This window comes from Rhagoletis pomonella, unplaced genomic scaffold, assembly GCF_013731165.1.
Source record: "Rhagoletis pomonella isolate Grant_MI unplaced genomic scaffold, Rhpom_1.0 Rhpom_scaffold_00007, whole genome shotgun sequence".
In the NCBI taxonomy this organism is placed as follows: domain Eukaryota; kingdom Metazoa; phylum Arthropoda; class Insecta; order Diptera; family Tephritidae; genus Rhagoletis; species Rhagoletis pomonella.
The window spans coordinates 40,240,117-40,252,573 of record NW_023458561.1 but is presented as its reverse complement, the minus strand read 5'-3'; the positions used below and the strand labels follow the sequence as shown (position 1 = coordinate 40,252,573).

At 34.4% G+C, this 12,457-nt stretch overlaps 1 protein-coding gene across 1 annotated transcript in view; it reads right to left on the bottom strand.

The window, feature by feature from the left end:
• Positions 1-3,759: 3,759 nt before the first annotated feature.
• Positions 3,760-12,457, bottom strand: part of LOC118743822 (WD repeat-containing protein 35-like) — a 23,079-nt gene continuing 14,381 nt past the window's right edge. Inside the window, exons 8-13 of the mRNA XM_036476585.1 lie at positions 6,867-7,044; positions 6,325-6,787; positions 6,102-6,247; positions 5,861-6,029; positions 5,577-5,785; positions 3,760-4,176 (exon numbers count right to left, since the gene is read on the bottom strand). Coding sequence (XP_036332478.1) covers positions 5,593-5,785; positions 5,861-6,029; positions 6,102-6,247; positions 6,325-6,787; positions 6,867-7,044 — 1,149 coding nt within the window. The 3' untranslated portion in view covers positions 3,760-4,176; positions 5,577-5,592. The remainder of the gene's footprint in view (positions 4,177-5,576; positions 5,786-5,860; positions 6,030-6,101; positions 6,248-6,324; positions 6,788-6,866; positions 7,045-12,457) is intronic.

Below are 12,457 nucleotides of genomic sequence, written 5' to 3'. Positions count from 1 at the left end.
CAGTTTCGTAATCAAAGATAACGAGGATCTCTGAATACCAAGTTTCATAACAAACTATAATTTAAAGAAAAGTGATCCACCATATTGAATCCGCCATTTCGATTTTTGAAAATTTAATGTAAATTTCGAAACCAGTGGCGACGAAAATCTCTGGATACCAAGCTTCATAACAATCTATACATTTTTAAAGACATCTTCCGCCATATTGTATACGCCATTGAATTTTGAAAATTTGATATCTATTTCGAAATCCTTGACAACGAAAGATACCAAATTTCATTGAAATCTGTCAAATACATATGGAGTAGAGGTTTACGCCGACAGGCTTTGCGGCGGCGGCGTGGTCAACGTCAAAAATATTCGGCGGCGGCGGCGACGCCGGCGCGTCTGGAAACGCCGGCGCTACTTCTCATAAGGTAGATTCTACTAATCTTATCATTTCAACTCGTCAGCGTTAGGCATTCGCCATGCCAATTATTCTATTATTATAATTCTATTTATTTCATCATTGAATTAGTTTTAAATTTAAATATTGTTACTTCCTACTTGAATTAAAATGTTGAGTGTCTGGCGCTGATTGATGGGCGAACAGAAGAAGGTCTGAGGTATATACATACATACACACACGGATCTCTATATTCTCTACAGATCTGTATGTACTATTTAAATTTAAAGAAAAAAAAATTGTTTAAAGTTTAGTTATTGGGGTAATTTATGTCGCTCTCAATAAATTTTTGCAATAGTCTTATCAACTCGAACCAGAATAAAGAGGGAACTTTAACCCTGTGTAGAAAACATAGCGATGCGAGGGAGCAAAACCTTCCTGGGGTTTGACCACCACTAAGGAATGCCACCTAGTACTTGTATACGTATGTGGGACCCCAGAATAAAATAACTTACGAATGTAAATATTAGCAAAAAAGTGTTTGTTTAAAATATTAAAAAAAATACATAGAAAAATCAACTTGTCTTTGATTTATCTTCAATAATTGAGGAGCGATGAGCTGTATGAGCTTTACAACGACATAGACATAGTGCAGCGAATTAAAATACAGTGGCTCCGCTGGCTTGGCCATGTCGTTCGAATGGACACCGACGCTCCAGCTCTGAAAGTATTCAACTCGGAACCCGCTGGTGGTAGCAGAGGAAGAGGGAGGCCCCCACTGCGATGGAAAGATCAGGTGGAGAAGGACTTGGCTTCACTTGGCGTTTCCAATTGGCGTCAGTTGGCACAGAGGAGAAACGACTGGCGTGCTTTGCTGAACTCGGCCAAAATCGCTTAGGCGGTTACAGCGCCAAAAAAGAAGAAGAAGAAGAAGAATTGAGGAGTTAGATGCAAAGAGGCCGCTTCTATTAAAACTGCTTTCTGAGATATTGGAGCTAAAGTTTTTGATGTGTTATAAGTTTCTTGTTGTTGTAGTAGGTGTATAAAAAAGTAGTATTTTTGTAGTATAGAAAAGAATTGTCTACTGCGGGAAAAAATCGTTAGATTACCAGAATTCGACCCTAATTTAACTGTAATAAACGCTGTCGTCAAAAAATATGTTACCTATGTTTTTTCTAAATTATGCTATTTTTGGAAAAAATAAAGGAGATCATACTCTTGTCCAGTGGCCCAAATTATGCAAAAAAAACTAATTTAAAAATGTAATTTTCATTTCGTAAAATTGTGTTTTTATACAAGTAATATTTAGTTCCTTCAAACGATGTATTCAATGTACATACATCATGAAAATTTTGTACAAAATTCCTTAGGCGCCGAACGCCGCCGCCGCCGCCGCCGCGCCGATATTTTCGTAACTCGGCGGCGGCGCGTGAGGAATGACAAAAAACGGCGGCGGCGGCGGCGTGGCTCGGCGGCGTATACCTCTAATATGGAGTAAACATTTTTGTCCTCCTATATTCTCGATTCGTTCCAATAAACGACTTAAGAAAAATATGCTCTATTTAATGAAGGGGGGACGACGGCGTGATATTTTTACATTGGCAATTTGTTGGATTTTCGAACAGTTGAAGAGAAATTGCTGTACTCGTTGGAACTTTTTTTATAACTCTAACCAATATAAAAATTTCAAAATTTTTTCAATAAAAAAAGGCAATTTATAAAAAAGGTATTATACTCATTTTACAAGCAACTATATTATTAACAAAAATCGCAAAATAAAGTACATACCTCACGCCTCACTTTCCATGTTGACAAAACTATTAGTTGTTTTTAAGAATAAAATGACAAGCGGAACTATTTTATCATCGCTTCAAACAAAAAATTATTTAACTCGACGCACGACAAAAACCCAACTTGGCGCTTCTGCTAAAGCTGCTGCGTTGCGTTAAATATCAAAATTTTTGTGTTACATTGTAGATTGGTTTATAAGGAGTATTAGAAAGGTATGTATGATAAGATTTAAAGACTTCTGTTTTTCTATTTTTGTCGTCGTAATTAGTCACTTTGTCCTTATGTGCATCTAAACGCATCATATATATATATAATACTTCTATATTGTTGCAAAATGCATGGTACATTCTAGCTTTTTTGTTGTAAATTTGTTGTGGAAAGGAACAATTTGAAGCTCTCATTTAAAAAAAAAAATATTGTATGTAGTGCTAACTTGACACCATACAAGAATCGATAGAATTAAGATAGCCAATATATTACTATGCCATTAATTGTAGCTTTTGACTGAAAACTTTGTTGTGAAAAGAAAAAATTTGTAGCTTTCGAGTTGACCTTTTTTACGAATAAAATTTAGTGTGTGCTGCTAACTTGACACCATGCCCCAATGTCGATTGAGATAACGCAAATTTTACAACGGCATTAATTGTAGCTTCTTTCTTACGAATTTGTTGTGAAAAGAAAAAAAAATGTAGCTTGTCAATTACTTAAAAAATCAAATTTAACTTAATTCATCAACCACATGAAATATGTAGACAGGTATCACAATAGTTGCGTTTGTTTACTCATTTCCAGTAAAATCCAGTAAAAGTTTTTACGAATTTTCATGTTTTGGCGTTTTCGTTTTCAAAAACTTGCAAAGTAGGGGAAATTGAGAGAGCGAAAAATGACAGTTGAAGTTGCAAGTTTTTACTGGATAAATTTTTACTTGTAAGACAGCTGATCGCATGTTGCTGGATGAAATTTAAACTAATAAGGAAACTGTTTGGGGGGTTTTTATTGTAGAAATTCACAAAATAAACATATTTAAATATGAAATATATTGTTTTATTAGAAATATGCTGCGAATAATCAACCAATTTATCAGCTGTTCATGAAACTTGCAAATAATTACTGGAATAGCGTTCGCGTACTTTTTTGTAAATTTTTTCTATGAGAGCGAATTTTTAAAAATACAGTTACTGGAGAGTTGCTGGCAAGTTACTGGATAATTTGTAAACAAACACATCTAATATCACACGTAAGAGATTTGTTTATTTCTTAACTATAGTTGCGTTCACCAAATTTTCTGGGTTAAAACTTGTAAAACTGTCAAAAAGCAAAAAAAGCCAGAGAACCGAGTACGGGAACGCTTTCTGGTAAATTCCTGTAAATTCTTGTAAGTTCTTGCGAGTTAGGGAACGCAACTTATATTTAGGAGGGTTTCCAACTGTTTCAGAAGTCTTAGCTAACTTATGCACAAATCCGAAGACGAAGATAATGCGAAGACGAACACGAACACGAAGAAGAATACTAATACGGAGACCTAGGCTAATATAAAAAGTAATACAAATTTCTGCAGTATGAAAGGAAATAAAAATGAATCGTAGTGGTGATACACGTCATGGCATATGTCTATTTATAAGCTGATGGTACATATGATGAAGTTAATCTGGATCTGCTTCTCTATTGCTAAGTATTAATATTTTGCAATTCATATTGATTTGTTAAATTCAATTCAACACAATCAAAACGAATATTTCATGCACCGCTTTTAACTTGAATGTGATCTTAATAATATCACGTTTAAGTTTACGGCTCCGAAACAGCCTGCCGGTTAAGACGAAGGTGCTGGACTGATCCTTTTCTGTTTTGTTTGTGTCTTCAAAACTACATATTACCAGCTCGCTTATATTGTGATGCATGTTTTCGTTCAATCGTCGTCGTTAATTTTTTCGTGGTAGAAAATTGTAATGAATTCCTTATTTTCCCATTGGTTGATAAACTTCAACTTTAGTTCAGACCTAGGGCGATGAATCCGCCTTTAGTACATTCATATGTATATATACAGTGACTCAAACAAGTGACGACGTGTTGTTTTTTTGTTTAATATTCACAATGTTTTTCAACTTTCTATTTTTTTTTTGTTATTTTCATTAGACTAAAATTTGATCGGCTATAAAATAAAACTGCAAACCCAGATATCGCACACCGTCTTCAAAAGTGTCACAACTCAAAATTTGGCATTTTTGATATTATGCGCTAAAAATGTACACAGATCTTTTATTTAACTTTCAGCAAAAGCTGGAGCAAAGGTTTGTTGTAATTTAAAAAAAAAAAACCTAAGGTAAAGTCGCCCTTGCCCATTTGATTATCATGTGCTAAGAAATAGTTTTCCGCATTTTCTGACAAACGTATTATTTTGAGTTGTGACTCTTTTGGAGACGGTGTGCGATATGTTTTAAAGATCCTGTTTAAAAAGTTGGAAATTTTAATGCAAGTTTATTCAATTCTTCTAAAGTTTTTTGTATAATTTTTTAAACTTTGATTTATATGGGCTGTTCGCAGTTCTCAAGAAAAATCACAAGTAAATTATTTCTTCAAATTTTCTGTTGCAGTAAATTTTATTAAAGAAAGAAATTTTGATAGAAAAAAACTTCTTTTCCATTTCTTATGTGTCATTTTATATGAAGTTTTCGTTTTTCTGGAGAGCTGCAGACAGCCCTTAAAGCCATGGTACATTAGTTACAGGTATTGTCTTCCCAGAGAGCTAAAACAAACAGCAAAGTCAAATAAAAGTAAAAGAATCAACATTGAACTGCGTCAAAAAGAAAATAAGGGAGCACGAGCTTCGATGTGAAGCGAAACTTTCGGGGAAGACAATACCTGTAATTATTGTACCATGCCTTAAAGCTTGAACGATATTTTTATAGAAAAGTAACAAAACAAATTAACTTAGAAAGTATTGTGAATACTAAAAAAAATAAAAATCAACACGTAGTCACTTATTTGAGTCACTGTATGTGTGTACACGTATGTGTTTTTTTTTTATAAATACCCTGCAAACCATTTTTTCAGAGTATTCTGCATTGTAAAGAAATTTTCAAGAATTCGTTAAGATTTAATTAGATTTTTTGCCGAATTTTCTAACATTAAATAAATTACGCACACTTCCATTCTTTTACGAAATTTCGGAAGAAAATCTGTGAAGCAACGAAATTAATGCCGCTATGTGAAGAATATCTTTCAAAATTTTTCAAGAATTTTCCTTATTTTTCGTACAGAAATTTCTTTACGAGTTCGTGTCAACCACTTCATATAATTTTCTTTGAAAATTCGTAAAAAAATCGTTACAGAAATGAGATACTCTTAAAGATTTCCTTAAGATTTCGGGAACTTTGGTTTGCAGGGTATACATATGTACGTATCTATTAATTCATTTAAATCTCCAACGTCATTGATATTATCAAGCTGTGGCAAAGTGGGCATGTGTGGTGTCGTGTTATCTCGACAGGTGTAGCGCAATGATGGCATATGCCACAAATCCAAATATTACTGGTCGGCTGTGTAATAGGCTTCCCTGAAGAAACGCAAGCCGGAAAGCGAGCGCCACAAATTGTACACGCAGGCAAACTATAAAGCGTATTTTGTAGTATTAATAAATGAAATGTTTAAATGTGATATTGTCAATAAATTGCAAGATCGCACCTGTCAGGCACAGGCGCATTACAAGCATAACACTTAACCATTTCAACTTTGGCATCCTCAGAGGCATATTTTGCAAAAATGCTTGCGCCAAGCTCTTTGTATTCCTGAATTCTACGTTCCGTTATGCCTTCCAAGGATTCAAGTTTTGTGAAAGCCTTGGCGCAAGTGCCTAATGGAATTCGTTAGTTTGTTTAAAAGCATATCATACGAGTATAATTAAAAAAAAAATGTATTAACACACCGAAAGAGCGATCGGCGCAACTGGCCAACGCTAGCGTATTATAGACGTCTTCTACGGGCAGGATATCATCATAATCACGCAAGCGTAGTGCAGTTACCACAGCACTGTGCACAATTCCGAAACGCAGTTGTCGTTGTGCCAACATCCTAAGTAAAATGGAAGAATTGTAGTAAAAATTATAGCACCAAGGGATGTTCTGCTACTTGGCATTACCGTTACATACATAAAATGATAGGCTTCGGCAGCGTGCCACATATGCTCAACCACGTGTGCATCCTCGGGAGTCATTGTGTCCAACAAAGAGTTCCGATCCACTTTGTAACTCAACTCGGCTGTGCTCAACGTCTTTAAATGTTCCTCGGCAAGCAAGGCAGCCAGTATGTACAGTTTTTTAATGCGCAACATGCTGGCGTCCTTCTCCGCTTCGCGTTGCGCCAATTTACCCAACAGGCGTGCTGCATCCAAATAACGGCCGGCTTTCTTTTGCAACTCTATTGCTTCCGGCAGGCGATCCTCCTTAATCAGTTGAGCTGCATGCTTGCTCAATAAATTACCAATTTGTGGCATATCGAATTTACGCGCGAGCTGTAGCGCCTCACCCCATTGTCGCAAGTTGACGCATGCATTTACTGCCGCTTTTGGATCGCCCATTTTTAAGTAGGCTTTTACCGCTTCTGAGCACATTCCTAAGAGAGTAGAGGCAAAATATGTACGTATATATCCATAAATTGGATGAAGCTGTCTTATGTGTGTTATTTTGCTTACCAACAGAAGCCAACATTTCAGCAATCTTAGCAAGTAAAGGACTTTTCTCGGGCAACTTGTCAATGCACTGCTCCAGCTCGTCGAATCTCTCCAGATGATATAGAGCGTCCATTAGACCTTCAATGTGATGCGATTTTTCATAGTATTCCTTTGCGCTTTCCCTATAAGAAGTGGATATTTATTTCTGTAAAAAAATTATGGTTTCGGTAGGGTAAACTCCAATGCTAGTATTAACATTCCCCATGGGACAACTGACTGATGAATCATCTGAGTATCAGACTTGGAGTATTAGCCCCTCAGATTATACATCAGATTTCTACTACGACGATTTTGAAAACTCTGATGGATACTTTCCTGTAGGTGTGACCTTGCATCTGCATTGGTTCACTGGGATGTGTGTATTAGTTTCCGTCAGATTTGTCCAGTAGGGTTAGTTCTGCTCCCTATGAAAACAAGCTTGTACAAGTTGTTACCAAATCGCGTTCGTTTGGACAAAAAACTCGCAAGGACAGACCACAATGTTGACATTTGGAAAGGAAAAAATCTTCCCAGCAAGCAGGATTGTGGCACACGGTTGCATTTTTGTCAACAATAATTTGAATCAATAAACTCTTTAAATTTAAAAATGTACACTACACTTCCAATAAAATGTATTATGTTCGAAATGCAACAGTGCACGCCAGCTGGCAGTGAAGCTTGCAAATCTCTGCAAAGTCTCGTCCGCGCTAAACTTTGTAAGTTTCTCTCTTTGGGAGAGTAAGATACCTTAATCTTTGAATTTTGTTGCTTGATAATTTTAGCTGGCTAATTTTGCATTTCTGTCTTTTGTCTAATTTGGGAGATATTCGTTCATTACTCCCCTGTAAGTTGCTGCTGGATTTTTTCCACTGGAAATCTATTCGAACAGACCAAGTTTCATAATGGGTAATGTTCCCTATGTATGTATGTATGTAGTATGTATACGGTGACCATCCGTCCTGTATTATACGGGACAGTCGTCTTTTTTGACCAATTGTCCTGGTAATTAATTTATTTTATACGGGACGCTAAATGTTCTGTATTTCTTTCAATGTCCTGTATTTGTCCCGTATTCGATGTTCGTAAATTCTACGCCTTAACAGCTCATTAAAATGGCATGCCTATGAACGAGTTTTAAGTTGTTTTGTATATGATCACAATTTTCTCCATTAACAGTTTAGTTTTCAATCTGGATGCCTGTGATTCGAAGCGAGGAACATATACAGTGACCAAAATATAAATTAGGACTCTACATTTTAGCAAGGTTTGCATATTTTCTTTTGTTTATTATTATTTTTTATGAAAGTAAAGCTCCTTTCCTAAAAAAACCAAATAAATCCAAATATCCGACATTGTGCAAAAACTATGAAAAATAATTCTGCAAAGATTCACCAAAATTTCGCACTTTTTAATCAGAAACTTTAGAAAAAAAATTTGCTTGAAGTTTTGTAGCTCATTAAAATGAGTACAATAAAGTGCAACGTGCTGCTCATTTCCAAAAATTAACGATTAGTCCTAGCTACTTCAAGCTTGTACTTTATTATACTAAAATTTAAAGAATTTTTTGTAAAAAATGTTGGGTAAAAATCTCGAGAACCGTATCCTAAAAATGTGTGATGCTACTAAAAGAGTGCTGTTTCAAGGCTAATACATCTAGGATCGTTTAAAATGGTTTTAAGATCTTTTAGCTTTGTGGAAAAAATTCGCAAAATTATTTTAGTCCCGTATTCGGCTCCCATAAATATGGTCACCATAAGTATGTACTATAAAATATCAATATTCAACGCGATTTTTAGTAACTTTAAAATTGCACTTTATTACCTGGAAAGAACCACAGTTAATGATGAAAACTGTCATTGAAAAATTCACTATGAAGGAAGGATCGTTAAATCTTTTAATTAATGTTTCCTCTCAGAGTTAAAAATTATGAAATACAAAATTTAAGTATGGCCGCAGTTGCGGCCCTCTAGTTTTGTGGCATCACTCACTTTTTTCATTCAGTTTGAAATAAAATATAAAAATAAGTATTTATATCATTTTGCGCTAAGTGAGCCGAACACTGCTTGCCATTCGAGAGATCCGAGAACGATCCTCGGCAACGGTTTTGTTTTTCTTTTTTATTCAACTTTTTCTTTTCATTTTTACGTTTTATTGCTTTTTTTCATTTAGAAACTACTAAAAGACAAACAAAACCACTAACTGGCCAATTCTGGCATCTGTGTTTCAACTCACTACAGTCTTTTGAAAGACAAAAGTCTTTATATTCCGGCAACTATCTTGAAAGATCTTTTCTGTATTTCGAATGACTAATTAAAAGATCTGCTAAAGAGGAGGATAGCGTTATTCTATTTGTCGTTTAGCAATAGGTTTTCTAAAAACTAAACGATAATAAAAAAAAAAAATTTTAAACAACAAAAACTAAAATTTTGAGAAAACTAAGTAAAATAAGAAAAAAATAAATCAAAGTTTCCAAACATTACATTAAATAAAAAATATTTATTTTTTAAGCAATAAAAATTAAAAACGAAAAGAAAAAATTTAATAAAATAGAAAAAAAAATCTGTTGCCGAGGATCGAACTCGGATCTCTCGAATGGCACAAAAGTGCTCCGCTCACTACTCTCCGTGTTCCGTGCTACAGCAACGTTATCGAAATTGAAATTTATTGGAAACAAACAAAAAAATTCACTATCATTCGTTAAAAAGTTAAGTAAAGGTTTTTGTTTACTTATATTTAATGCTCATTAAATGCTGTTAATAAATCATTAATTGACTCCCGAGAGGGAATTTTTTCAAATCTTTACTGAGGGACACCTTAAGTAATCGTTAAACGACTCTGAGTGCGAGAATCACCGAGAATCAAATATTTATTTGTAATTTTTATTTTATAAATCCAAAATAATTATTTTTGATTTTAATATTATATTTCTTAGATAATAATCATTGAAGACTGTTATTTATAAAAGTCATCAATAAAAATCAGTCAAAGACTTTTACTTTTAAGAGCTATCAATATAAATCAGTCACCGACTTTTATTTTTTAAGTCATACCTATAAAAGTCATTATAATTTTTTGCAGTTAAGAAGATGTTGGAGAACAAAAGTTAAACCGTATGAGATACTATTTCTTTGTATCTGTAGCGGTATAGATAAGTTTTCCCATCGCTCGAGCAACATCTCTTTATGATTAGCTAATGCAGCTTCGAAGTTGAAATTTGGCTAACTCAATCGCCATGGTATTTATAAGAAGATTACCAAATTTTGGACCATCGGGCTACGCCCACCTCGACCGCCCATACAACATTATTTGTAGCTTTATAGATTTTAATGAGAAGTTAGTAAATATTATACGTTCATATTTATATAAAGTAAAGTTGCAGTAGTGTAATATATTTACTCAAAAACCTCTGGACCGATTTTGGCGAAATTTTGACACAAGACATGTATTTGGAGAAGGTTTAAATTATGTTAGTTTACAATCCGGTAAATACCTATTAAAAAATTAATTCAATGAAGTTAAATTAATTACTTCAATATGGGTATCAATCGAAATGGTGTTGAAAACGATTTATTTCTAAGCAACATGTGGGAGGGTTGCCATCTGTTAAAAAAATTTAATTCAACATGGGAATTAGGTAACTGGAATACGTATCACAATATGGGTGTCAGGTGAGGTGGGTTGTAGTCTGAAAATGTGTACACAAAGGCCTAAGAAAAAATAGGTTTAAGAAAGTTTCACTTTGAAAATTTGTTGATGAGGGTTGCCAACTATTTAATTATTTGATAACTTGAATGAGTTATTACAATATGGATATCAATCCAAAGAGTTTTGAAATGCTTCATTTCTAAACTACATGTAGGAGGGTCGCCATCTGTTTAAAAAGTCAAACTGAGCTTGAATTAAGGGAATTAGGTAATTTAGATAAGTATCACAATCGGCATCAGACGAAAGAGCTGAACTCTCTTCCCCCACTTATCCACACAAAACCGGTTTAAGGCGGACTGCGCACTCCAGTGTGCGGAGGCCCATAGAGATGGAAGACATTGTAATAGAAATGGAAGAAACTGTAAAAGATAACGGCGAATTCCAAAAAAGAGCTGATCTCAGCTCTAGACAGTTTTTGGCAATCACCTGATAGTGTTTTTACTTAGTAAACTGTACGATGGTTTAAATAACGTAAAAACGATAATAGCCAACGAAAATCAGTTTTGCCAATTTTAAAGACAATTAAAATATCAATGAGTTTGCAAATGGTACCACCTAATGCCGAATTTCCACTAGGCATTAAAATTACAAAAAATGTATGCCATTTAAAAAAAATGCCATGTGGAAATGAACTTAATAACTATTTTTGAATTTAAAATCCAGCATTATATAAAAAATATATCTAATTTTAAGGTAATTTTCGAAATTTTGGCTTTCAGTCTTGAAAATTGCATTTATTTTCTCTTAGTTTGTAGAAATAATACACTCAAATTCTTAAGTTTATTTTCATTTCATTGGGTATCGATTACCGTGGAGTGAGCCATATCAATATATACATACATACATATGTATATGTATTAGGGTGGTACACAAAAGGCTTGGTTTCACCTAAGCAACAAGCGACCTATTGCATGTGACACTGTTTGTTATGACCAGGGAACGTTTTTTATGGAAATTTCCCTTTTTGCTGCTAAAGAGATAGAGTATATTCGATTAAGAATGTCCACGATTTAGCTTTCCCTGATTCCATATATGTTTGTATACACATTTGATGTTGCCTTTTTTGGCTTTTCTACATTTAAAAAAGTGATTATAGCGAGGATAAAGCTCTTATTCCTGATAATATGAAAGTTTCAACGTTCCATATTTAAATTGGGCGCCGCTTGTATCAACTCACGTCGAGCGCACGTTTAGTACATTCAAGGCTTTTCTTCGCGAGAACCGAATGGAAATGCTGTCAGAAAACTTCAAAACGCATTTTGTGGTTCAATGTTACTACAACTATAGAGATTAAAGTTTTGTGAGTTGAAAACTCGAAAGGAGAAATTAGTCAAAGATCAAAGTACGAATTATTCATATAATGAAACTAGTTCATAGTTCTTCTCCTTTTACTTGTTATATAAACAATTCTAAAATAAATGTATTTTTTGATTATTTTTCGGTTTTGGTCTTTTTTAGTGCCTTTTTTTGCCTTTTTTGCGATTTCTAGCGCCTTTTGCTGCCTATTTTGCAATTTTATTTTTCCTTTTCCCGCCTATTTCGTTATTTTATTTTGCTTTTTTATAGGTTTTCAGGTCCTAAAAATCCGTTCCCTGGTTGTGACTTAAAGGCCGTCCACATAAACTTTGGCGTTGCATTGGCGTTGGTGTCGCTTCAACAGCTGACCGGCCGAACAGCTGAAGGCCTTTCGTTCACATAGCCAAAATTTGGCAACGCTAACACCAACACAAAGCAGAAAGATGGCCAACTTTCATATTTTCGCGTGCGTCGTTCGTCAGCTGTTGCAATTGGAGTTACTTTACATACTTTAAGAATGAAAATTTAAAGCGATTCCAATTCATACTGTCATTAATATTACATAGTTACAT